The following is a 25,012-nucleotide window of genomic DNA, read 5'->3' as shown; positions in this document are numbered from 1 at the left end:
TCTAGATGTCATCCATGCCTTTGATGGTGAAGAGCTTTACAAGGGAAGAACTAAAGTGGCATTGGTTGAGAGAGGTATCTTCTTTTACGATTATTTTTACATACTACCTTTCTTTAGTGAGCAATGGGAAACCTGGACCAACCTTTCCTTTCTAGATTTCAAGCGTGGAGAGTAATCGTTGCTAGATTCAAAAACAAGTGAGAGTTATATGTGCATTTTTTTTCACAAGGTGAGGAAATGCCTAAAGTCCAACATTTTAAGTAAGTAAATAAAAATATATACTTTCACTACCATAGCTATTTTTGTGGACTTCTTCTCTAGTACTTAAGTTTGGACCTCAAGAGCCATGTTCTTAGTGAAGTGTCTTGAGTGGCCAGATTTACTGCAAATATCACAATTGACATTCGGATAATTCCTAGGGAAATGTTGCCCACCACACCACTTACAGAGCTGAATCTTGAGGGGCCACCCTCTTCAGGACGTTAGCTCCCTATCAAAGTCTATTGCTTCTTAAGAAAGTTGACATCCACAGCTATTTGTCAACACTGTTCAGAGTTAATATCGGTGTAGTGCTTCATCATGTTCTTAACTTCACCAAGGATATTAGAAGCACTCGACTCATAGCCGCGATCATCAGTCTATCGCCCCATGGGCCTAACCACTTGATTAGGAATTGGTCGCTGACCAACTGGGACAACATTAGGATTCATTGTTTGGTTTCCCCCACTATTTAACAAGGCCGCATGACTATGGAAGTTGGACTCATTCTATTTAATGTTTAAGTACTTTTTTTGTTTCAATGAAATTTGATACTTCATTGTATTTAGAAATTTCATTACTATTTTCTTCTTTCTGAGAGGTGACAACATACAAATGATAAAATCTCCATTTTCTCACTTGTACAGGTATCATGAATAACGAATTTTATTTTGGAGAAACTGTGAATTTGCTAGTTGATCATGAGATTGTTGCACTTGGGAGAGTGCATGCAATACATCCAAATGAGACATGCCATGGAGAAACAGTTGAAGATGGATATATTTTAGTGGCTATTGATAAATGTTTAAATGTAGCAGCATATTTGCCATTCCCAACAATTGATGCAATGAAGGTTCTTGAAGCTGTAGGTGGTTTTGCAAAATGGGGAAAGAAAGATGTGGTGGTTGTTTCAAACTCAATAACAATTCATGACGGAGGAGATGATTACAAATCAGACCATGTCCTACCTTCTGAGAATATTGATGTGCTTATCATTCGTGAAAGTTGGAGAGAACGTAGAGTGATGCTATGGACAGAAGGCAACACTGTGTGTATGATTGATTCTATCAAAACCATGGGAGATATCTACTATGATGCTGCGTGAAAAATTATTGTTTCCTTTGTTTTGGTCATCAAAAGAATGAAATAAAAACTTGTTGATATTACAAGATAGATTTTCTTGCAGTAGAATCCCTTTTTCCTTGGTGTTCCTCTTGGGGCTCCCACTCAAAGACCTTTTGGATATACTTCTTATGTGATAAGTAAAGGAGCCCCTGATGGTGGTCATGCATAATGTGTATCCCAAGGATATGTGAGGATTGTCCCATGTCATTCATCTCAAATCTTTGAGCTGACTTTTCAGAGTATCCAGCTTATTAGGAGCTCTCATAGCAATCAACATGTCATCCACATAGAGTGCTAAAATCAAAAGGCTACCATCATGAGCCTTCTTCTAAATAAACATGAATACATATCACTACATGTATATCTATGTGAATGCATGAAAGCATCAAACATATGGTACCATTCCCTAGGTGCCTATTTAAGGCTTTCTCAATCTACACACTAGGTATTCCTTGCCTTTTTTTCTCAAAGCCCTTAGGCTATTGCATAAAAATATCCTCATGTAAGTCCCCATGTAAGGGTGCTTGTCTTAACATCCATATGATAAAGCTCTACATCTAACTAAGCAACCAATGCTAGTACCAAGCATGGGATAATCATCTTGACTACAAGAGAAAAGGCTTCCTTGAAGTTAACACCATGCTCCTAGCAACCAATCTGGCCTTATAGGTAGGCTTGGGGAGTCTAGGGATGCTCTTCAACTTCTACACCCACTTGCATGGCAATACACACTTTCCACCATGCAAAAGGAACCAACTCCCATGCATGATTTTTCTATAAAGAGTCAAACTCTAACCACATGTCCCTCTCTCAAGAGTGACTATCACCATGGCGCATGGCCTCATCATAAGTGAGATGCTCACCTGCATTTGTCACCATCACATAATCAATGGAGGGCTAAAACCGCTCAAGAGGATGTCTAGCTCTAGCAAAGCATCTCAAGGTAGGCTAAGGAGCTTGCATATTCTATCTAACATCATGGTCATGTTCCACTAGAGCATCAACTATGGTATTGCTTTAAGCTATCTAGTTGGCTGTATGGGAGGAGGAGGCTCAACCTAAAATATAACCCTATGTATCTCGACTATCTATTCAGACTGCTTATACATCTTTTCCTCATGGTGGATAGTCATTCCCTCAACTCAAAACTCTTGTGGTAAGCATGCTTCCCTAAGCATACTACAGACCCTTTCTTGTAACGTGTCCACCTGTTATCTTTAGGACACGTCTTAGCAGTCCATCGGAAAGGATGTTTGGAAAGCTCCGCCTGGCACTCCTATGGAATGTTACGGGTTTTGCGATCGAGGAATTTCCGCGTCTACCACGTAGCGGAAGTATTCCTTCCGTTCCCACTTAGGACCGACCTTTCATTAATTTGCAATGCATAAAAACCACTTGCCAGAAATGCATAGAAATCTTATGCTCATGTTATTTTGTTCGTTTTATTGAAAAATACTAATGACCGAATCCCTCAATTGTGAGCTATTAGCCAAAATATTTTCAATCGAAAAAAACATGCATCCTCATTCCTCAAATGATCCATGCATAATTGAAATATTACGACGTTAATCAAATTTAGGAAGAAAAACCTGGACTTGTGGTGAAATGTCCACATGGATGCTAGGAGATGATCCTCCTACGTTTGCGCCTTGTGCCTTCTTAGGAGCCATCTCGAATTTGACCTTTTCACCTTAGATGTAGAGTTATGACCTTGGTCGTCTCCTTCACATGCGAAACTCCCTTTGTGACCGCTTGCACCGTCTTTCGGAATTGGTTTTAGAAGTTTCCTCCTTGAAGTAGGGATTTCACGATTAGGACCTTACAACCATCAAGAATGACTTTGTGGAAATGCTAAGGGGCTTAAACTCCGGGTTTGGAAAACCCGCTTTGTAGGGCCGATGGGAAAAGGGTTTGAAACCCGAAAGTGAGGATTTTCATGGAAAAGGGGGTGCTTAGACCTCAGGGGGGTTTTTAAAAAACCCTCTTGAGAGCCAATAGGAAAAGGGGTCTTATGAAACCGAGGCTAGAGGTGGCTAAGAAAAAAAAGATTTGTATGGGACCCCACGGAACAAAGGGGGTTTTAAATGGTCTTAGTGGATCGAAAAAGGAAAGAAGGGGGATGTATAGCTCGCCAGTGAGGGGGTTAAATCTTGGGGTAACTGGGCTTTTAACCCACTTGAGAGGGCAATAAGAAAGGGCACGAGAAGAGGGGGCTTTGGATCTCGGGGGGGTTATTAAACCCACTTAAAGGCCCTTCAAGGAAGCCCACAAGAAGGGGGGCTTCCCAAAGGCCTTTTAGAAGCTTCTCAAAAGCTTCTGAGAAGCTTCTGTGGGCTTCCATTCCATGTGGAGAAAAGAGGCGACGAGTTCTTTTTCCCAGGCAGTGTGTTGGCAACTGATGGTAGCAGCGTCCTGCGGCAGCTTTTGGAGCTCCTCTCCTCCATGGCAGAAGTAACTGGCTGAAGCAGAATTGCTTCCCTCTGCCACACGGCTAGCCTTATGCCCTCTCTCACAGCCCTCAATTTCAGCGTGATCCCTCTCAGCCTCTTCCTTCATTGGTCTGGGCAGCGTTACACTCAGCTCTACCCCTTATCCTTACAATAGCCCTGGCTTTTATAGCCAGAGGGAGAGGTACCTCCCTCCCTCCACACGGCCATACGCATGGCCTCCACCCCCTTGCGAGCTCCAACAAGGATGCCCAGTCATCCTTGCTATACCCCTCTCCTCTAGCACAACTGTCAACTGGGGGAAAGAGGGGATAATACTAAAAACTTTTACGATAATTCAGTTATTATCCTTATGACTTCTTACCAAGAGGGGATTCATGCGACATATGTGGTTTCATAAAACCATAGTCTCGGTTCTGACAATGGAGTTCGTGTTTTAATTTCGTACACCCACTGCCTATATTGTATTGCGTGAGTATCATGGGGTTTAGATATCGGAAATGTTACATTCTCTTCCCCTTGGAGGAATCGAGATGTCCTCATCTCGAGATAAACTGGGGATATCGATTGTTGAGAGTGCTTTCATCTACCCAAGTGGCATCCTCCTCGGGATAATCTTTCCACTGGACTAGGTTTCTCTCAAGGTTCTGTATCTGTAACGTATCCACCTGCTATCTTCAGGACACGTCTTAGCAGTCCATCGAAAAGGATGTCTAGCAAGCTGCAGCCGGCACTCCCATGGAATGTTACAGGGTTTGCGATCTAGGAATTTCCGCATCTGCCACGTAGCGAAAGTATTCCAGCCGTTCCCACTTAGGACCCCGACCTGAATTAGGGTTTTTCCTATTGGTCATTTCCTAATGGCAACTAGCATCGAGAACCCAAGTGAACTACTTTACGTAGAATCACCAGGTCCGAAGCAGATTCACGCTGCACTTGGTTCAAGGAGAATGGGAAACGAGAGGGATGCAAGGCTTGACCTCTCTGCCATAAGGCATAGTCCCATTCCCTTCCCCTAAAACAGTGTAAATCGGGATTATTGTAACTTAGATTTAGGTCAACGCTCTTGCTGTTTGTGTTCTTTGAACGATCTTCTTGCTATCCATCATGATTGAGAAAAGTTCCCGGCCAATCGGGACCACCCATCATAGGACGGACCCATGGCCACATCCACCGCACTTTCCTCAGGTTTTTCTAGTTATTTAATTACCTAACACATTTATTTGGACATGTATAAATCAGCTTCCTTAATTAGCCCGTTAGGCATTGTTTCCTTCACGTAATCATAGCACTTGACATAGAAAAGCAATGTCAAACAAGTTCCTTTTCAACAGGTTATCATATTTATCTTTGAAATACATAAAGTCCAGCCTGTAGGCTTATCCATAATTTTCCACAAGGCTATCTAGCAATCCACAGGGATTACTAATCAAAGATTCCACCCGTAGACTAGTATGCGGGCCTTGAGATCCAATCCCAAGTCATGTTGGCCTCTTGTGTAGGGTCCGGAAGGCAAGGAATTTACAGCCAGAGCCCCCTCTAGCACCCAAGCATCCTCCTGCTCCAAGTAGCGTGCAACGGAGAGACCTCTCATGGCGGGTTCGGTCTACCTTCCCGGCGCGGTTAACAACCCCCTTGGTTAGGGTCAAGCAGGCAATCGAGGGTAACTGAAGCTGCCTCTCCCTTCAGGCCTTCAACCTAAAGCAGTAGATATCCATTTATCCTTTAATTCTTTGAGCAAACAAAGCAAAACAGTGCTCTTAAAACTGTTACAAGCACAATCATTTCCATTGATCGCTATTTTGGCCAACTACTAAGGAGCGAATCCTTCTTCTGAATGTGTCTAGCACTCGATCCGGGATCAATTACAACTTGGCAAGATTCCCAAGGGTTTATTTGTTAACCCTATATCTTGGGTTAGGGCCGTACCCTATTCACCGACTTAATCAATATCTTAAGTTCATATGTTATTCCAATTTATTGATTGGTCTTTTGCTTCCAAGCAATTATCTTTACCCAAGAAAGGTACTATATCAAGACATTTTTTCATCCTCTTGCAAGATAAACTTGCATAAGAATCTGCCAATCTCATTCCGAGGAATTGGCCATTCCCTTGTGATCAAATCACAAGATCATGCGACTCTGCAACTTGTTGCGCAAGTGTCGCATCAAACGATGGGACTATTCTACCCATCAATGGTGTCTTCTAACCACGATATCATGATTAGATATAACAATCTGTTCATGATTGCTTTAGGCCGACATTGTTGGTCCTAGGGTTCCGAGTTTTATCTTTTTAGCGAGAGATTCTTAGAAAAAACCCTAGATCACTTCTCGCAAGTATGTTCCAATGTCCCTACATTCCGTGAACATGGGCAAGTCTTTAGGGTCATACTACTAGGCTTTAGGATTTTATGTTTAAACATGCAGCCTTTTTCTACTTTCATTTCCAAATGAATTTGTCTATGCAAATTTTACACAACCTTTCGTTGATTTGAGTTTTTAGGCCTCTTGCCTAGTTAAATCTTCTTCATACAGCCCTAGCAATTTCCTACAGTTGCTAGTAACTTTCTTTAAGAATCATTTCGAAAAAGATGTTCAATAATGCGATAGGCGGTTTATTTCTTCCATGCTTAATCGAAGTGTACTATCATCATTCCGTTTTGTAAAAATGGACATTAATTAATCTAATTTCATTTCCTTGCAATGCATCAAAACCACTTGCTAGAAATGCATAGGAATCTTATATTCACTTTATTTTGTTCGTTTTAAAAAAAATACTAATGACCGAATACCTATTAGCCAAAGTATTTTCCATTGAATAAAAAAACATGCATCCTTATTCCTCAAATGATCCATGCATAATTGAAATATTACGACGTTAATCAAATTTAGAAAGAAGAACCTGGACTTGTGGTGAAATGTCCACATGGATGTTAGGAGACGATCCTTCTGCGGTTGCGCCTTGTGCTTTCTTAGGAGCCATCGCGAATGTGGCCTTTCCAACTTGGACGCAGATTTATGATGTTGGCCGTAACCTTTGCACACGAAACTCCCTTTGTGGTTCCATCGTTCTTCAGAATCGAACCTTAGAAATGGAACTTATTAATTTCTCATTCCTTTCGTAGAAGCTCCGTGGTGCAAATTGTCTACACAGGAGGGGTTTAGCACTTGGGCTAATTGGGAGATTGTAGGAAATCCAAGAGGGAAAAAGGGCTTGACGAGGCTTTTTAAAGGCCTCAGATAGGACTCCATGGAAATGGGGGTGCTAAAATGGACTTTGGCTGCATGGAAAAAGGGGGCAAAGGGTAAAAAAGACCTTAAAGAAGAATTTTTACAGAGGGGGGGTGCTTTGGATTCCAAGGGGGGGTCTATCAAGCCCGCATGAACAAGGGCCCCCCCACAAGGAAGAAATGGGGGTATAATATGAAAAGGGGCTTAGGAAACCCCCTTGGAAGCTTCAAGAAGCTTCCAGAAGCTTCTGCTAATCATGGAGAACCCACGTGGAGGGAGACTTCACTGGCGGCGTCTCGTCAAAGGTCACAGCCTCCCCTCCTTCATGGCACTATGGCGCTGCTCTCAGTCCCCCCCTCTGGAGGCATTTATGGCTCCTCTCTTCCTCTCGACGCAGCATGATGGTTCCTCCTCTATCTCACAACTTCCCTTCCCCACTGCGGCAGCACCAGTGTGTCGGCCTCTCTCTCGACGGTAGTATATCAGTCACCTGACGGCTCCTCCTAGTATTTATAGCTGAGGGAGGGGACCTTCACGCCCCCATGCGGCATCCTGCATGCCCTTGCTCCCTCCATGGAATCCAGCAGGGATGCTTATTCATCCCACTTTCCCTCCCTCTCCCCCAACACGACAGACGGTTGGGGGAAGGAGGGAATAATTTTTTTTTCCCATAATTCTAATAATAATCTCTTCCCAAGAGGGGATTTTTATGTGGGAGGAATTGGAATTATTACATTCTCTCCCCCTTGGAGGAATCGAGATGTCCTCATCTCAAGATAAACTGGGGATATTGATGGTTGAGAATGCTTTCATCTACCCAAGTGGCATCCTCCTCGGGATAATCTTTCCACTGGACGAGGCATTCTATCAAGGTTCTAGATCTCAGTTGTCTCTCCCTAACATCTAAGATCCTGTCACGCCTTAGTTCAAGGACTCCTTGACTAGGCATTACAACTTGTTGGTCATCAAGTACATGGTTAGGATTAGATACATACTTCTTCAATAGGCTGATATGGAATACATTATGAACTTTTAGGTTCTCCGGGAGTTGCAGTCTATAGGCATTAGGTCCTAGGCACTTGAGGATCTTGTACGGTCCACAATACCTTGGACTTAGCTTCTTGCAATCTCCTAAGGATAGAGAACTCTTCTTTGGGCATACGTGAATGAAGACCATGTCACCTTCTTTGAAGATTCTATCTTGACGCTTCAAATCCGCATATGCCTTTTGTCTATCCTTGGCAGCTTGGATGTATTGTCTTATTGACTTTATTTGGTTATCCATCTCTTCCAACATCTGCCTTGAGGCTTCAACCCTCAAGGTTGGATCTGAGAAGTTTAGGGGACTTCGACAGTCATGACCATACAATGCTTGAAAAGGGGTCATCTGAATGCTCTGTTGGTAAGAAGCATTAAAGGAAAATTCAATCAAAGGCAAGTATTGAATCCACCTTTTTGGTTCACGATAGCAGTATGCCCTAAGCATATCCTCAATGACTTGATTGACTCACTTTGTTTGGCTATCCGTTTGGGGATGGTAAGCTATGCTAAAACAGAGTTGAGTCCCAATGGCTTCAAAGATGGCTCTCCAGAAGTGTGATGTGAAGAGAGAATCACGATCACTAACGATTCTTCTTGGTAGCCCATGTAGCTTGAATATCTCCTTGATAAAAAATCTTGCAATGTCCAAGGCTTTATAGTTTGTCTTTACTAGAATAAGGTGTGCAACCTTAATGAGCATGCCAACCACAACCATGATGGAGTTGTATCCTCCCTAAACTTGGGGTAGGCCAACAACAAAGTCCATACTGATAAATTTCCATTTCATTTGGGGAATGTCAAGTGGTTGTAACTTCCCTAGCATCTTGACATGTTTGGCTTTGATACATTGACAAGACAAACACTCAGTGACATATTTGAGAACGTCACTTTAAGCCTCTCCCGATAGTAGCTCTTGCTAACTCCATTGAGGGTCTTGGCATAGCCAGGATATCCTGAGAAAGGGGAATCATCAGCTTTCCACAATATCTTCTGCTTGAGTGACTGGCTCACCGGTATACATAGCCTCGTTCTATAGTAGACAAGTCCTCTATTGTCAAAGAATTCATGATATTTAGCCTGTAGCTTTTGATCCTGGTCCTTGATAGAGATCTCCCTTAGCATCTTCCGATATGCTGGATCATGGCATGCTTCCTCTCTACCTAACTCAAGTATTGGATTGTTTGGCATACATACCTTTGCGGCTAGAGATCTAGCTGTTGATGGATTTTGCAAGATTAGAGAATTAAGGAATGCCTTGTGACTGAGTGCATCAGAAACTGCATTGTCCTTTCTAGGTCGGTACTTGATTTCAAAGTCATACTCCTCCAACACTTCAATCCACCGACGTTGCCTCATGTTGAGCTCGTTCTAGGTAAAGATCCACTTGAAACTCTTATGATCATTCACTAGAGTAAACTTGTTACCCGAGAGATAGTGTCTCCAAAGCTTTAGAGCATGGATGACAGCTAACAATTCCAGATCATGGGTAGCAAAATTCTTCTCATGACTCTTCAGTTTCCTTGAAGAGTATGCTACAGGATGACCTTCCTGTATGAGCACACAACCTAAGGCAAGCGTGCTAGCATCTGTTACTACCTGGAACTCCTTATTGAGGTCTGGAAGGTTTAGGATAGGTGCTGATACCAAACTTTGATTCAATCTATCAAAGCTGATTTATTCGGGAATTGACCATGCAATGGATGTTTGCTTCTTCAGTAGGTCCGTCAGAGGTGATGTAATCAAAGCATGGTTTTTGATAAAGACCCTATACCATCCTGTCAATCCAAGAAAGCTATGTATTTCTTTGACAATTGTTGGTATTGGCCATTCTAACACATCCCTGACCTTGGCTGGGTCCATAGAGATTCCTTCCGCTGATACGATGAATCCCAGATATGCAATCTGACGTTTGAAGAATGCACACTTCTTCATTTTAGCATATAGCTTATGTGCCCTCATTGTCTCCAGGACAATCCAAAGTTGGGGTTCATGATCTTATTTCTGTTTAGAATAGACTCAAGTTTCATCAAAGAAGACGAGTATGAAGTCATCAAGATATGGCCTAAAAATATCTTCCATTAACCTGTTGAAGGTGGCAGGCGCATTCGTTAGCCCGAATGACATAACTAGAAGCTCAAAGTTTCCATATCTCGTATTGAAGGCCATCTTTGGGATATCTTCGTCCTTGATTCTTATTTGATAGTAGCCAGACCTGAGGTCAATCTTGGAGAAGATCTTTGCACCCTGAAGACGATCAAGAAGCTCATCTATTCTAGGAATAGGGTACTTGTTCTTGACAGTTGATTGATACAACCCTCGGTAATCAATACACAATCGAAGTGTTCCATCTTTCTTTTTCTGGAACACTACTGGAGCTCCCCATGGTGAACTGCTAGGACAGATGTAGCCCTGATCTAGTAGTTGTTTGAGTTGTTCCTTCAGTTCAATTGCTTCCGGTATGGACATTCTATAAGGTCTCTTTGCAATTGGCATAGCTCTTGGCACTAACTTGATCTCATGATCCACTTCTCTTTGAGGCGAGAGTTCTGTCAACTCTTCAAGAAATACGTCCGCGTATTCCTTTAGCCTAGAAGGTCCTTCACTAGACTCTTGCTTCTTCTGATCTATTTTATTGAGCTTAATCAAGTAGATAGGTAGTCCTTTTCTGACTCCCTTTATAATCTGAGATGCCTTGGCCAATTGAATTTTTGGCTTCCCTGCTTCTCCTTGAGTTGTGAACAATTCCCCTTCAAAGTTTTGAAAGGAAATTTGGCCCTTTCCATAATGAATGTGGGCGTCATTAGGTTTAAGCCAATCCATTCCGAGTAGACACTCATGGATGCCTAAATTCATGACTCTGAATTTGACCGAAGTCGTCTTTCCTCCCAGAAAGAATTCCACCTTAGCAGTTTGCGTGGTGCAAGTAACCTCACGACCATTGGCCAATTCCAGAAACAAGATAGGTGCTTCTACTATGGCTATTCCTAATCTTTTTGCACAAGCTGGTGAGATAAAGAAATGTGTACTTTCACAATCAATCAACGTCTTGAAACCTTTACCTTGATATTCCGATGGTGTCTGAATCACCGAGAACTGGCGATTCGGCCCTTTCTTGTGAAGAGTGGAATGGACTGTCGCCCTTTCAAATTCTGCTTCCATGGTTGGATCTTCTTCTTCTTCGCACATTTGCCTATTGGCAATGCATGTGATTCTTCCTCTACCTCAGGTAGCGGCTCCTTGGCCATGGCCAATTCCTTGGAAAGGTGCTTGGCGATGTCCTCCTCCAAGCTTGGGACATTGCCTTTTGAAATTACCGGGCTCCTTGCAATGGAAACAACAGAGGTTTTGGCCATTGCTTTGAGTAGGGACAAAGTTGTTGACATTATTAGTCCTTGATTTCTTTCTTTGTCCCTGATTCTGACCTTGAACTCTCTTCATTTGAGGCCTGAATGCTCCTTTGTTCAGGTCATTATAAGACCAAGTTTTGTTACCTCTTGGTCTAGCCTGCACCTCCTGAATTATAGGGGCAGCTTGAATGAGTGCATCCTCAAGATCTGACGGGTGCATAGATTCGAGACGGGTATTCACTAGTGGATTTAAACCAGCACAAAACTTTGATACTTGCTGTGTCATGTCCATCTATGGTGCATACTTAAGAAGTGAGACAAATTTAGAGTAGTATGCATCGAGAGTGAATCCCAGCTGTTTTAGCTCGTAGAACTCATTCATTTTCTGTGTGCGATATGCAGGTGGTAAGTATCTTCCGTGCACGTCTTTCTTCAGCTTCTCCCAGGTAACATATCCTTTTGCGATCCCTTAATCTCTACACCATTGCTTCCACCAAAGTCTGGCTTCACCGGTAAGCTTCAGCTTGGCCAGCATAGCCTGATTAACGGGTGCAGTATCGGCTGCTTCGAAGTAATCCTCTATGGATTCAATCCAAATTTCAACATTGACTTGGACGGACCTGCCTCTCTCGTCAAATTTAGGCGGCTTAATCTGCTTGAGAAGAAACTTCTTCTCCTGGATTACAATAGTACTTGATGTAGGACGCAAACTGCGAATCTGTACCTGGGGTTGTGCCTGGATAAAGGTTTCTTAACGTTATTACTCATTAATCGTTACGATTTATATTTCATCTCCATTTCAGCTATCAACCAAGCAATCTAACCACTTAACTTCTTATCAATTCTCATGAACAAACAGACATTTGATAAAAAGAAGTCTTATTGTATTTATATGGGTATAGCCCTTTCGGAATACAACATTTCTTGTGATGATAAGCCAACTGTTTACATTTGGTTTGGGGAGAATAATGTTGTATTACATTTATCTATAGGAACTAGATAATAGTATGATCTTCAGGACACGTCTTAGCAGTCCATCGAAAAGGATGTCTAGCAAGCTCCGCCCGGCACTCCCATGGAATGTTACGGGGTTTGCAATCTAGGACTTTCCACGTCTGCCACGTAGCGGAAGTATTTCGGCTGTTCCCACTTAGGACCGACTTGAATTTGGGTTTTCCCTATTGGTCATTTCCTAAAGGCAACTAGCGTCGAACCCAAGCAAACTACTTTACGCAGAATTGCCAGGTCCGAAGCGGATTCATGCTGCATTTGGTTCAAGGAGAATGGGAAACGAGAGGGATGCAAGGCTTGATCTCTCTGCCATAAGGCATAGTCCCATTCCGTTTCCCTAAAACAACGTAAATCGAGATTATTATAACTTAGATTTAGGTCAACGCTCTTGCTGTTCATGTTCTTTGAACGATCTTCTTGATGTCCATCATGATTGAGAAAAGTTCTCGGCCATCAGGGACCACCCATCTGTAGGACGGACCCATGGCCACATCCACCACACTTTCTCCAGGTTGTTTTAGTTATTTAATTACCTCACACATTTAGTTGGACATGTATCAATCAGCTTCCTTAATTAGCCCGTTAGGCATTGGTTCCTTCATGTAATCATAGCACTTGACATAGAAAAGCAATGTCAAACAAGTTCCTTTTCAACAGGTTATCATATTTATCTTTGAAATACATAAAGTCCAGTCCGTAGGCTTATCCATAGTCCACCCGAAGGCTATCCAACAATCCACAGGGATTACTAATCCAAGATTCCACTTGTAGACTAGTATGCGGGCCTCAAGATCCAATCCTGAGTCATGTTGGCCTCTTGTGTAGGGCCCGAAAGGCAAGGGATTTACGGCCAGAGCCCCCTCTGGCACCCAAGCGTCCTCCTCCTCCAAGTAGCGCTCAACGGAGAGACCTCTCGCGGCAGGTTCGGTCCACCTTCCCGGCGCAGTTAACAACCCCCTTGGTTAGGGTCAAGCAGGCAGTCTCGGGGGTAACTGAAGCTCCCTCTCCCTTTAGGCCTTCAACCTGAAGCATTAGATATCCATTTATCCTTTAATTCTTTGAGCAAACAAAGCAAAACAGTGCTCTTAAAACTGTTACAAGCACAATCATTTCCATTGGTTGCTATTTTGGCCAACTATTTAGGAGCAAATCCTTCTTCCGAATGCGTCCAGCACTTGATCCGGGATCAATTGCAACTTGGCAAGATTCCCAAGGGTTTATTTGTTAACCCTATATCCTGGGTTAGGGCAGCATCCTATTCACCGACTTAATCAATGCCTTAAGTTCATATGTTATTCCAATTTATTGATTGGTCTTTTGCTTCCAAGCAATTATCTTTACCCAAGAAAGGTACTATATCAGGACATTTTTTCATCCTCTTGCAAGATAAACTTGCATAAGAATCTGCCAATCTCATTCCGAGGAATTGGCCATTCCCTTGTGATCAAATCACAAGATCATGCGACTCTGCAACTTGTTGCACAAGTGTCGCATCAAACTATCGGACTATTTTACCCATCAATGGTGTCTTCTAATCACAGTATCATGATTAGATATAACAATCCGTTCCTGATTGCTTTAGGCCAACATTATCGGTCCTAGGGTTCCGAGTTTCATCTTTTTAGCGAGAGATTCTTAGAAAAAACCCTAGATCACTTCTCGCAAGTATGTACCAATATCCCTACATTCCGTGAACATGGGCAAGTCTTTAGGGTATAGGAGTTTCAGCTTTGGTAATTTGAACGACTAGGTAATGTCCTCAACATGCTAACCTCAGTTAGCTCTTTGGGATATGTTGCGTTGAATTAACCTTTCCTAAACGAGTACCTTACGATTTTAGGTGTTTAGGTTTAAACCAATTTAACTTGTCTATTCTGGAAGATAATTACGCTACCATTTCCGTAACCACGATTCATTGTCTACGTGTAAGTTGATTTACAAACCCTATCTTTTCGGGTTAAGATCAAATCATAGGTTAAGTTATAGCATCATTTCAATTTGATCATCCTATAACATGCAAACAAGATTCATACTACTAGGCTTTAGGATTTTATGTTTAAACATGCAGCCTTTTTGTACTTTCATTTCCGAATGAATTTGTCGTATGCAGAACTTACACAACCTTTCGTTGATTTGAGTTTTTAGGCCTCTGGCCTAGTTAAATCTTCTTCCTGCAGCCCTAGCAATTTCCTACGGTTGCTAGTAACTTTCTTTAAGAATCATTTCGAAAAAGATGTTCAATAATGTGATTGGCGGTTTATTTCTTCCATGCTTAATCAAAGCGTACTATCATCATTCCATTTTGTAAAAATGGACATTAATTAATCTAATTTCATTTCCTTGCAATGCATAAAAACCACTTGCTAGAAATGCAAAGGAATCTTATGCTCACTTTATTTTGTTCGTTTTAAAAAAAATACTAATGACCGAATTCCTATTAGCCAAAGTATTTTCAATTGAATAAAAAAACATGCATCCTTATTCCTCAAATGATCCATGCATAATTGAAATATTACGACGTTAATCAAATTTAGGAAAAAGAACCTGGACTTGTGGTGAAATGTCCACATGGATGTTAGGAGACGATCCTTCTGCGGTTGCGCCTTGTGCTTTCTTAGGAGCCATCGTGAATGTGGCCTTTCTGCCTTGGACACAGATTTATGATGTTGGCTGTCACCTTTGCACACGAAACTCCCTTTGTGGTTCCATCGTTCTTCAGAATCGACCTTAGAAATGGAACTTATTAATTTCTCCTTCCTTTTGTAGAAGCTCCTTGGTGCAAATTGTCTACATAGGAAGGGGTTTAGCACTTGGGCTAATTGGGAGATTGTAGGAAATCCAAGAGGGAAAAAGGGCTTGACGAGGCTTTTTAAAGGCCTTGGATAGGATTCCACGGAAATGGGGGTGCTAAAATGGACTTTGGCGGAATGGAAAAAGGGGGAAAAGGGTGAAAGTAGGTAGCTTTCAACCATTTTGAGAGGATTTTATGTAAAAAGAGGGATTGGCAAAATCATCTCCTCTCCCAATTAGTATTTCCACTGCAACAGTTAACCCACTCTGCGGAGCTCCCGTGTTCATCCTGACGTCTATGGACCTATGCCCTGTCTGTCATAAGAAGGCATGAAGAAGTACTTTATCACATTCATTGATGATTACTCACAAATTTTGGGCATATGCCATAAAGTTGAAATATGATATTTTGGCTACCTTTCAATGTTGGCTTGCATTGGTTGAGAACCAGTCTGGGTATAGGCTCAAATTCCTACAATCAGATAATGGGTGAGTATGTAGTTTTGCTATGAGAGGGCATTAAGCATCAGTTGACCATCCCATATACCCCACCCCACAATGGTATGGTTGAGTGTATGAACAGGTAAATACAAGAAAGGGTCTGTAGTATGCTTAAGGAAGACAAACATGATAATAGGAAAGGTTGCGCTAGGCTATCCCTAAGCTAGTTGTGAGATCCTACTCCAAGGGGGTCATGGTTATTGCTTCGAGAGGCTTAGATAGGCTCCATAGCAAAAGGTCTATCCGTAGGGATAATCTGAAGCAGTAGGAAATGTGGGTGCCATGGGGGACCCTCGCCATAAATCCTACATTGTTCCTAGAATCCAATGAGCCCCTACGTGACCTATCATGGGATCCTAGAACTGTAAATACTAGTTATATGGATTGAATCTTGGTGGGCAGAATACCCTCGTGGAATTCTGTGTATCTTTCGTAGGGTCAAAAAGATGGAAATTGTAATAAAGTCCAATATAATAGGAGGTGTTTTAAATTCAAGGATTGTTTGAATTGTATGTGTGTCTATGAGATAAATTACTTAAAAGAACATGTGATTTAACGAACTAATAAGGAATTTGGTTTATATGTTCCAATAGACATGCTATAGGTAATTAAAAAGCTAAAGATGATTTTGTCTCATCAAAGGAAAGCGAGTGGGCTTAACCCCTGAGACAGGTCCGTCCAATGATAGGGTCTTGGTTAGCTAGGAGATATTCTAAATCGACAATAGAAAATAGGTAGACAAACCTAGTCATTAGGTAGAACGGACTTGCATTGTTTTAGGGGGCTAGAATGGGATTTTGCCTTATTGGGTAGGAGGCTTGACACACCGCACTCCCTTGCATCTCCCATTCTGTTTGAACGAAGTGCAATGGCAACTCCGCTTCAGATCGACTAATCCTATAGAAGTCAAAACTTGAGATTAGTAATGCTAGCTGGCTGCTAGAAGACCCCTCTGATTTTAGGAACGTGGAAATTTAGGTCGATCCTAGTGGGTTTTGGTCGGAACACTTCCGTTGCGATGTAGACTCAATGGGGTCTGAGTGACAAACCTTGTGATGTTCCAAGGGAGCGTTGGCTAGCATCATTTGGAAAGCCACAAGAGTTTTGAGTCAGGGCAATAACTCTTTCCGTACACTTGATCAATCGATATCCTTGCAATTCTATTAACTTTCAAGTTGCAAAGGAGGTGTAGTCTAGAAAACCTCTCTTATATGCTCATTTGTGTATATTTGATTGTGAGAGTTTCTACCATGTACCCAAGGACAAGCACACAAAGCTGGATCCTAAGTCTGTAAAAGGAATCTTTCTTGGTTACGGGGATGCAGGTGAGATGGGCTATCGCCTATGGGATCTAGAGGCTTGGAAAGTCATGCACATCCATGATGTAGTTTTTCATGAAAAGATGTATAAGCTGTCTGAGCAGATAGTTGAGATACATATGGTTATATTTTAGATTAAGCCTCCTCCTCCCGTACAACCAACTAGATATCATAGAGAAATACCATAGTTGATGCTCTAGTGGCCCATGACCATGATGTTAGATAGAATATGCAAGCTCCTCAGCATGCCTTAAGATGCTCTACTAGATCCAGACGTCCTCTTTAGTGGTTTTAGCCCTCCATTGATTATGTGATGATAACAGATGCATGTGAGCCTATCATTTATGATGAGGCCATGCACTGTGGTGATAGTCACTCTTGGGAGAGAGCCTAGACTCCCCAAGCCGACCTGTAAGGCCAGATTGGTTGCTAGGAGCATGGTGTTAAGTTCAAGGAAGCCTTTTCTCTTGTAGTCAAGATGACTACCCTACACTTGGTACTAGCATTGGTTGCTTAATTAGATATGGAGCTTTGTCATATGGATGTTAGGAAACCTTTCTTACATGGGGACTTGAATGAGGATATTTTTATGAAATAGCCTAATGACTTTGAGGAAAAAGGCATGGAATACCTAGTGTGCAGATTGAGAAAGAGTCTTTATGGCCTTAAGCAGGCACCTAGGGAAAGATACCATATGTTTGATGCTTTCATGCATTCACACAGCTATACATGTAGTGATATGGATTCATGTTTACACAGAAGAAGGATCATGATGGTAGCCTTTTGATTTTAGCACTCTATGTGGATGACATGTTGATTTCTATGAGAGCTCCTAATAAGTTGGATACTCTGAAAAGTTGGCTCAAGAAGAGCTTTGAGATGAAAGACATGGGACATTCCTCACATATTCTTGGGATATGCATTACACGTGACCACCATTAGGGGCTCCTTTACTTATCACATAAGAAGTATATTTAGAAGGTCTTTGAGTGGTTTCATATGCAAGATGTTAAGCATATTTGTTGTCCTTTGCTTTCTCATGTGAAGGTGAGCCATGCTGATTGTCCATAGTATGATAAGAAGAAGGCCAAGATGGCAAAGATTCCTTATGCATCCATAGTGGACATCTTCATGCATGCCATGATAGCCACTCCTCCTAACATAGCTTTTGCAGTGGGAGTTGTGGCATGCTATATGGCTACACCACCTAGTAGGCGACATTGGGATGCCGCAAGGGTATCATGAGGTACCTGAAGGGCACAACAGATATGTTCATATATTATGGTGTCCAGGATACAGAAGTTGTGGAGTACAGTAACTCTGATCATGCAAGACATGGAGATAGTAGAAAATCATCCTCTGGCTATGTGTTTAACTTTGTTGGGGTCGTTGCTTCTTGGATGTCCAGGGTGCAAAAATGCATGGCCTTCTCTACTACAGAGGCTGAGTATATTGCATCCACTGAGGCTTGTAAGGAGGCTCTTTGGTTAGGTCGCTTGGTGGAAGACCTTGCTATCACTCATGTTGTTCCTACACTCCATTTGGACTCTATGAGTGTTATCTAGTTAGCCAAGGATCAAGTATTTCATGTGAAGATGAAGCACATTGAGTAGTGATACCACTTTATCAAACAGGTCATTGATGAGGAGAAGTCTGTTGACCTTGTAAAGATCTCAACACTGACCAAAATCCCGAAGATATGCTCACAAAAACTCTCTATCTATTCTTGTTGCCTCTTCACTCGGGGCACATTCGCCTTTAAGTGGAAGGTTGTTGGGGGTAAAGGTGCATGTGCCTAGCCGCTCGTGTATTACTACACTGACAATACCCACACCTACACACTAGTGGTTGCAGGTTCCCAACATTGTCACTTCATTCTTTATTCTTTTAGTGACATTTGAATTAAGGGGAGGCTGGTCACACGTTGTGATTGTTAGAGTTCCCACCTCTTGAGTCTCTCTCTCTCTTGCTCTCTTGCTCCATCGGCCAAGACTCACACCTCCCTTCCTTTTGCTTGCTTATACTTCCACTTGGGCTTCTCCCTTCAATTAGTATTGGCTATTAGCTATGTCCAATGATGTGAATTCAAGGAGACTTTGACGTTCTTGATGTTGCCTTTGGAGATGCGTGAAGATGTGGAGGAAAAGGGCATTGATATACATCTCACTCTACATCAAATTCTATTGATACCTCCTCCACATTCTACATCTAAGATTTCACCTAATTCTCCTTCTTTGTCTAACTCCCAAGCCCCTATTAGAACTCAACCTCTTTTTGAAACCTATGATGCCCCTACATTCCTTTATGCCTTGCTTACCAGTTGTCTCTCTTCTACAACACAAGATGTTAACTACCATGCTCTACTTAGTCCATCAATACTACAACATTAACACTCATTTCTCAAACTCCTTCCATGGATGATATCCCTGATGGGACTATTTTTGTCAAGGATACCCTTTGTGGCTCTTAGATTGATTTTTGCCGTGTAGCTATGCTGTCCAAAATCCAATCCCTAGAGTCCGATGGCACTTGGACCCTAGTACCTCTTCTTGCTAGTCACAAAGCTATTGTATGTAAATGGATCCTCCCTTTAAAAAATAAACCTAAAGGCTCCATTGCTCACAATAAGGCCCACCTTGCCGCTTATCGCGTTAGCCTCAACTATAATGAGACCTTCTTCCTAGTTCTCCATGTGGTATCCTCTTGGATGTTACTTGATTTGGCCATTGTGCTTGACCTTCGAATCCATCATTTCGATGTATATATAGCCTTCCTTCACAACCATCTCTCATATGCGATTTATATGCAACAACTACCTCCCAATTTTTTCTCCCCAACGCTCACTGATTATGTTTGTAAACTTCATTCTTCCCTTTACACCTTCCATAATCACTTGCATATGGTTTGAGAAATTTAATCACTTTATGCTTTCATAGGGATATAGCGACCCCACTACCAAATCTAATATTTATATCCATTCACTTTTGTTCTAGGATTTTTGGTAGTTGATTTATATGGTGGTGATATTCTACTGATAGGGTCCAACTTCCAAGTCATTACTTGTGCAAAGCAATAATCTTAGCTAGCTTTTACCATCATTGATCTTGGCTCTTTATCTTATTTCTTAGGGCTCCAATTAGAACACCATTGTGAACATGGCTTTCTCATAGTCTATCAACACAAGTTTACATTAGATATTTTTGTAATCCTTTGGTTTTGAAAGTTGCAAAATAGTTCTTAACTTATGCCAGATACTTGCAAACTTTCCTTGAACGATTTTCCTAATTAAGCAGTAGTCCAAAATAGAGTACATGAGCCAATATCCCTAGGATAAACCTCAAGGAATGCACCTATATGAAATCATCCATATAACGTCATGTGGTTGAGGTAGCTTCTAATGTCGGTGTGCAGAATGTCACCATAAGCATTGTTCTCTCATACTCGGCCATTAGGTATTTGGTGATGGCTATACACCTCGTCAATTAGCTGTCCAAGTTCATGCAAAATCCCGATACGAAGCCTTGGAAGGCCTTACTCCGCATGCTTCGATATCTTCATCACACTTCAAATCTTGACCTTTGTTATTTCAAGGATCAAACCTTGCATCATCTCTCCTCCTTGCTTGGGCAGTCTAACTCGGATTGCATGGGGAGTATCGATACTCGAAGACCAACTTTGGATATTTTCTACGTGCTTCCTAGTGGCCCAATTACTTGGCAATCTCATAAACAAGCAACTAGTAGTTCATCGTCAACCGAGGCACAATATGTGGTAATGGCATCAACATCAAAAGAAGAATTGTGGAATCAAACACTATGGAAGAATTAAAAGTTATGGCTAGGAATTGTTTGAAAGTTTTCTCTATAATTTATAATGTGTTTATCTTGCTAGTAATCCAAAGCACTTGAAAAATACAAAGGATGTTGACGGAAAGTATAATTTCATAAGAGAGATGGTCGAGGAGACATAGAAACTCAGGCTGGACTTTTTGGCAAAATCATCACCAATCGATAAACATGAGAAGTGTTGCAAAAACCTCCGCATGATCAGATCTAGCAGAAATTAAAGATGCCTCAATTAAGTGGGCTAGTGAAATAATATTACTAATTAAGTCACTTTACTTGGTGATGGGGAATTTGTAAATAGCAGTCATGCCAAGCGACACAATCGCATGAAGCGCTTATTCAAGGCAGGAAGGAATCGTAAGACAATTCGTCTCTTCTTACTCTGAGTGCTCTGTGCATTTCAAATTGAGCCTGTAAATTAAGATGAACTACACCAAATATGCGGCGATGAACGATTGTTGGTTAGTGGGTGTTGGCTATAGTTAGCTATGTCCAACGATGAACTGGACGGAGAAGTTGACGTCCTTGATGCTACCTCCGCAGGTGCCCGAAGCGGTGTTGGCACAGGTGTCGAAGACGTTGAGGAAAGAGGCATGGACATTGCCGTTGTCGTAGGTAACGTCGAAGGACTCAAAGTTGGCCATGAAGAGGGTGCATGTACCGAAGACGAACGACGCAGCCGTCCGCGCAGAAACCACAATTTTGCTATCTGTCACCTGCCCAGTGCCCACCCCACCACCCGACGGAGGATTTCAAAAACCTTTCTCACAACCGACACTAACTAAGCAAGCTTGATCAGTTGCTTCAAATATAGACAAGGATTGAGTTCTTTCCCAACGCTGTCATGAATGGACAGACAAACAACGTCTAATGCACAAGCTGCTCTTTCCCGACGCTGTCATGAATGGACCTGTTGACAATTATCATTAGAGAACCGGTTGTACCTGCGTTAGCGCCGCCTGGCAGTCCGCCTCGAGTGGCTGCATGTTATTGTCGTTCTGGCACACCACCCCACCTGCGGCCGCTCCCATCATCATGCCATCATGGATCGTCGACATCATGATTATCATCATCACCATCGCCTGCATAAATATAATCCAAACCCCCATGATCACGGCCTCCTTAATCAGATCCCTCCTATATGCCCCTGCGCGCGTTATACGTAGAAGCAAGCTCTCGTTGATTGCACTAGCGGATGCAGTTAGCCCTTTTGACTCTAACTTTGGCGGTCCATTATATATTACGTTAAGCCCTCGTTATTCTGTATATTACGTCAAGGGCCTCCTGCCCTTCAATTACGTTAAGCCCTCGTTATTCTGCCGCCTGCCCTTCAATTACGTTAAGCCCTCGTTATTCTGCCGCCTGCCCTTTTGTGCATGAACGCATCCACCTGCCGCTTGGGCGTATGATATTCAAAGTTTCAGCATATGTGAACAGATGGTCCTCTACATGTGAAAAGTTAGGAAGCTAGAAAAACGCTCTTTCCAACACTTGTTTGACAAAAAGTCATGTATAAGAACGAGGATTGATCCTCTCGAGATCATATCGGAATCCACCATTTGTTTCCATGCGTATGATTGATGATGCATCCTTTTAAACACAAGAATATGATATACCCCTTTGTAGAGCTCCTATATGCTTACACGCCACAAGAATATGATCTTGTAAGTGCTACAAGAGCGAGCAATCATAATAACATGCAATAGATGGTTGATCGAGACATTGTACATTTAGAAAGAATGCTTTCTATATGAAACAAACTATTGTCTTGAGGTAATTTGAGGGTTGGAAAAACTAATAGTTCACTATAGATGAAACATATTCAACACATTTTCAATGGCATCATCTTGAAAAGACTCCTTGAAGCCATTGTGCAAATATTCCCTAGTAAAATAGAACCGAAGCCTTACCACACACCAATTTTATGAGCTAGATTGCTCTTTGAGAGTACTATTCAATCTTGATGCCATATTTTTGTTTGACTTACAATGTACTTCACCAAAGAAATACATCAGAAGTTGCATAAGGGATGGTGTCTGCAAATAGGTAAGTAATACAACTATTTGGACCCTTAAGGGGTAGGCTAGAATGACCTTTCCATCTCACTTATTAGGGGGGTTTCCCCCATATCTACACTATGTCTCTTCTACCATGGTGCATTGTATATTACATAAGTTTGTTGAGAATGAAATTATTTACTACCATAGAAATTTTCATCCCAAGTTACAATTTTTGATTACTGAACTCAACTAATACTAGGATGATGTAGCAATTGAGCATTCTCGACATCTCCAATGACATAAACATTCAATACATGAATGAATATCACTTGATCAGGATGTAAGAGTTAAGCTAGTCTACTCTCTAACTGAGTAGAATAGCCAAGGTTTTTCTTCAGGGCACTTGGGAAGAATTCACTTCAAATTCATCTACAACGACTCAATGTTGTAAATATTTCAAGAATTCCCTATAACCTCAAGGGGGTAACATGATGTACATTTCTTCCCCTATCCCATACCCCACCACCAACTACATTAGGTCTATAGCTTCCTCAAATACCACACTTCTAGGCTCCCAATCCTGTGCCAAGATAGTTGTTCTCTCTATAAGGAGATACTACTATTCCAAAACAACCCAACACGACAAGATGTAGTAATCACATATTTCATGTATCATCAAGAAGATGTATCACTTTTGAAGCTTACTAAATTACGATTAGTAAACCTACAAGTATAAAATGATGATACTATAAAAAAGCTCGTACTATTACCATGCATGACACACCTCAATATCAAGCATGCGAGCCATTTAATGGTGATGAGAGACTATGGACCCATCCAACTTCGAAGAGAAATCTCTCTTTAGTTAAGTTTTTTATGAAATTATATTTATTGATTTTTATTATTGTGGATTTTCTCTATTTGCCACATTATGCATGACTTATTGTGCAATCACATGCACACTATCCTAGTCACATTATACCTAGTTGATAGATAGATGGGCATTCATGTGTTTTATATTGTGCAACTATTATTTTGGAGTGCACATTTTAATGTGTGAAGTTTTTTATGTCCTTCACCCCCTTCACAACATGGAAAAGATATTATATTTTGTATATGTCTATTACTAGAGAACTTTGCATATGCACATGTGCAATAGATTTATTTTGATATATTTATTAGAGATTATAAATACTATTTATGTAAAGTTAGTAGAACAAAGTATGTTTTTATTTATTTGCACAAAAGCAAGTCATGCAAGGTGAGAAAAATGAAGAACTCAAAAAGGATGCTTTCAATATATTTTGAGCACAAAAGATTGATTCAATATTATGAATACATACACGGGTGAGGTCCTCATCTATGTATGGGGGGGAATTGTACCCATTCTTGTATCCTTCAAGTTTTAAAATGTTGTTTTCTTGTGCTATTTATCTCTTCTTATTTTTATTTCAATTAATTATTTGTTATTATATTTTGAAGGCAAGCAACATTGGTCAGAGCAAGGTGATTGTTGGATGTGTCAACATCAAATAAAAAGCATACATAAGTCCATGGAGATCATCCTTATCAACATAGGGAACATCTTTCTTTGGTCCAATAAACAAAGGATTTACCCAATGGTTCAAGCTTAGAAGGTTTTTTAAGCACAACTCCAAAGGTTATTGCTTTTTCCTCATGGCTCCAATAGCAAAATCACTTATCCAGGCACTTATCTAAGTGGTTCTAGGAGTGAACAATGGTTTCTTACTTGTGTAGAAGAGATTCAAATAAGCAAAAACACAGATAAGATTATGCTTGGGGGGGGGGGGGGGGGGGGGTTCACTCATGAATATATGTATATATAACGTGAGTTCAAAATAAGGTATTTTTAAAACACTAGTTTTATACAATTTTTACATACATAAGGGTGTCATATAAAGGGGTTACTTATAGATTGAATAGAAAAGGGTTGTGTTTTATTCAAGAAAAATTCACAGATTAGGATATTTATAAATAGGCCATGAATGCACGTTATATAGAGAATATATATATAGTAAACCCCCCGAGAGATTATGCTAGCTTGAAGGCTTCAGGATGACCATCAAATCTATG

General features: G+C 41.3%; 1 protein-coding gene across 1 annotated transcript; it reads right to left on the bottom strand.

Moving 5' to 3' along the window:
• Positions 1-21,364: 21,364 nt before the first annotated feature.
• LOC148023057 (uncharacterized) lies at positions 21,365-22,127 on the bottom strand. Its single transcript, XM_087695169.1, has 2 exons — positions 21,863-22,127; positions 21,365-21,634 (listed from the first exon to the last, which is right to left on the bottom strand). Exons 1-2 carry the CDS (start codon positions 22,025-22,027, stop codon positions 21,401-21,403), a joined length of 399 nt encoding a protein of 132 aa, XP_087551295.1. The 5' UTR covers positions 22,028-22,127; the 3' UTR covers positions 21,365-21,400.
• Between the last annotated feature and the right edge of the window lie 2,885 nt (positions 22,128-25,012).

Source organism: Lygodium microphyllum, chromosome 16, assembly GCF_053477565.2.
Source record: "Lygodium microphyllum isolate KBCC chromosome 16, Lygodium_microphyllum_v1.1.10, whole genome shotgun sequence".
Lineage (NCBI taxonomy): Eukaryota > Viridiplantae > Streptophyta > Polypodiopsida > Schizaeales > Lygodiaceae > Lygodium > Lygodium microphyllum.
Note: the sequence above shows the minus strand (reverse complement) of the source record. Positions and strands in the feature narration are given on the sequence as shown.

Coding starts and splice junctions, on each gene's coding strand:
- LOC148023057 (XM_087695169.1), bottom strand. CDS start 22,027: ATGGGGGTTTGGATTATATTTATGCAGGCGATGGTGATGATGATAATC. Junction 21,635..21,862: donor GCCAGGCGGCGCTAACGCAG/GTACAACCGGTT, acceptor GGCACTGGGCAG/GTGACAGATAGCAAAATTGT.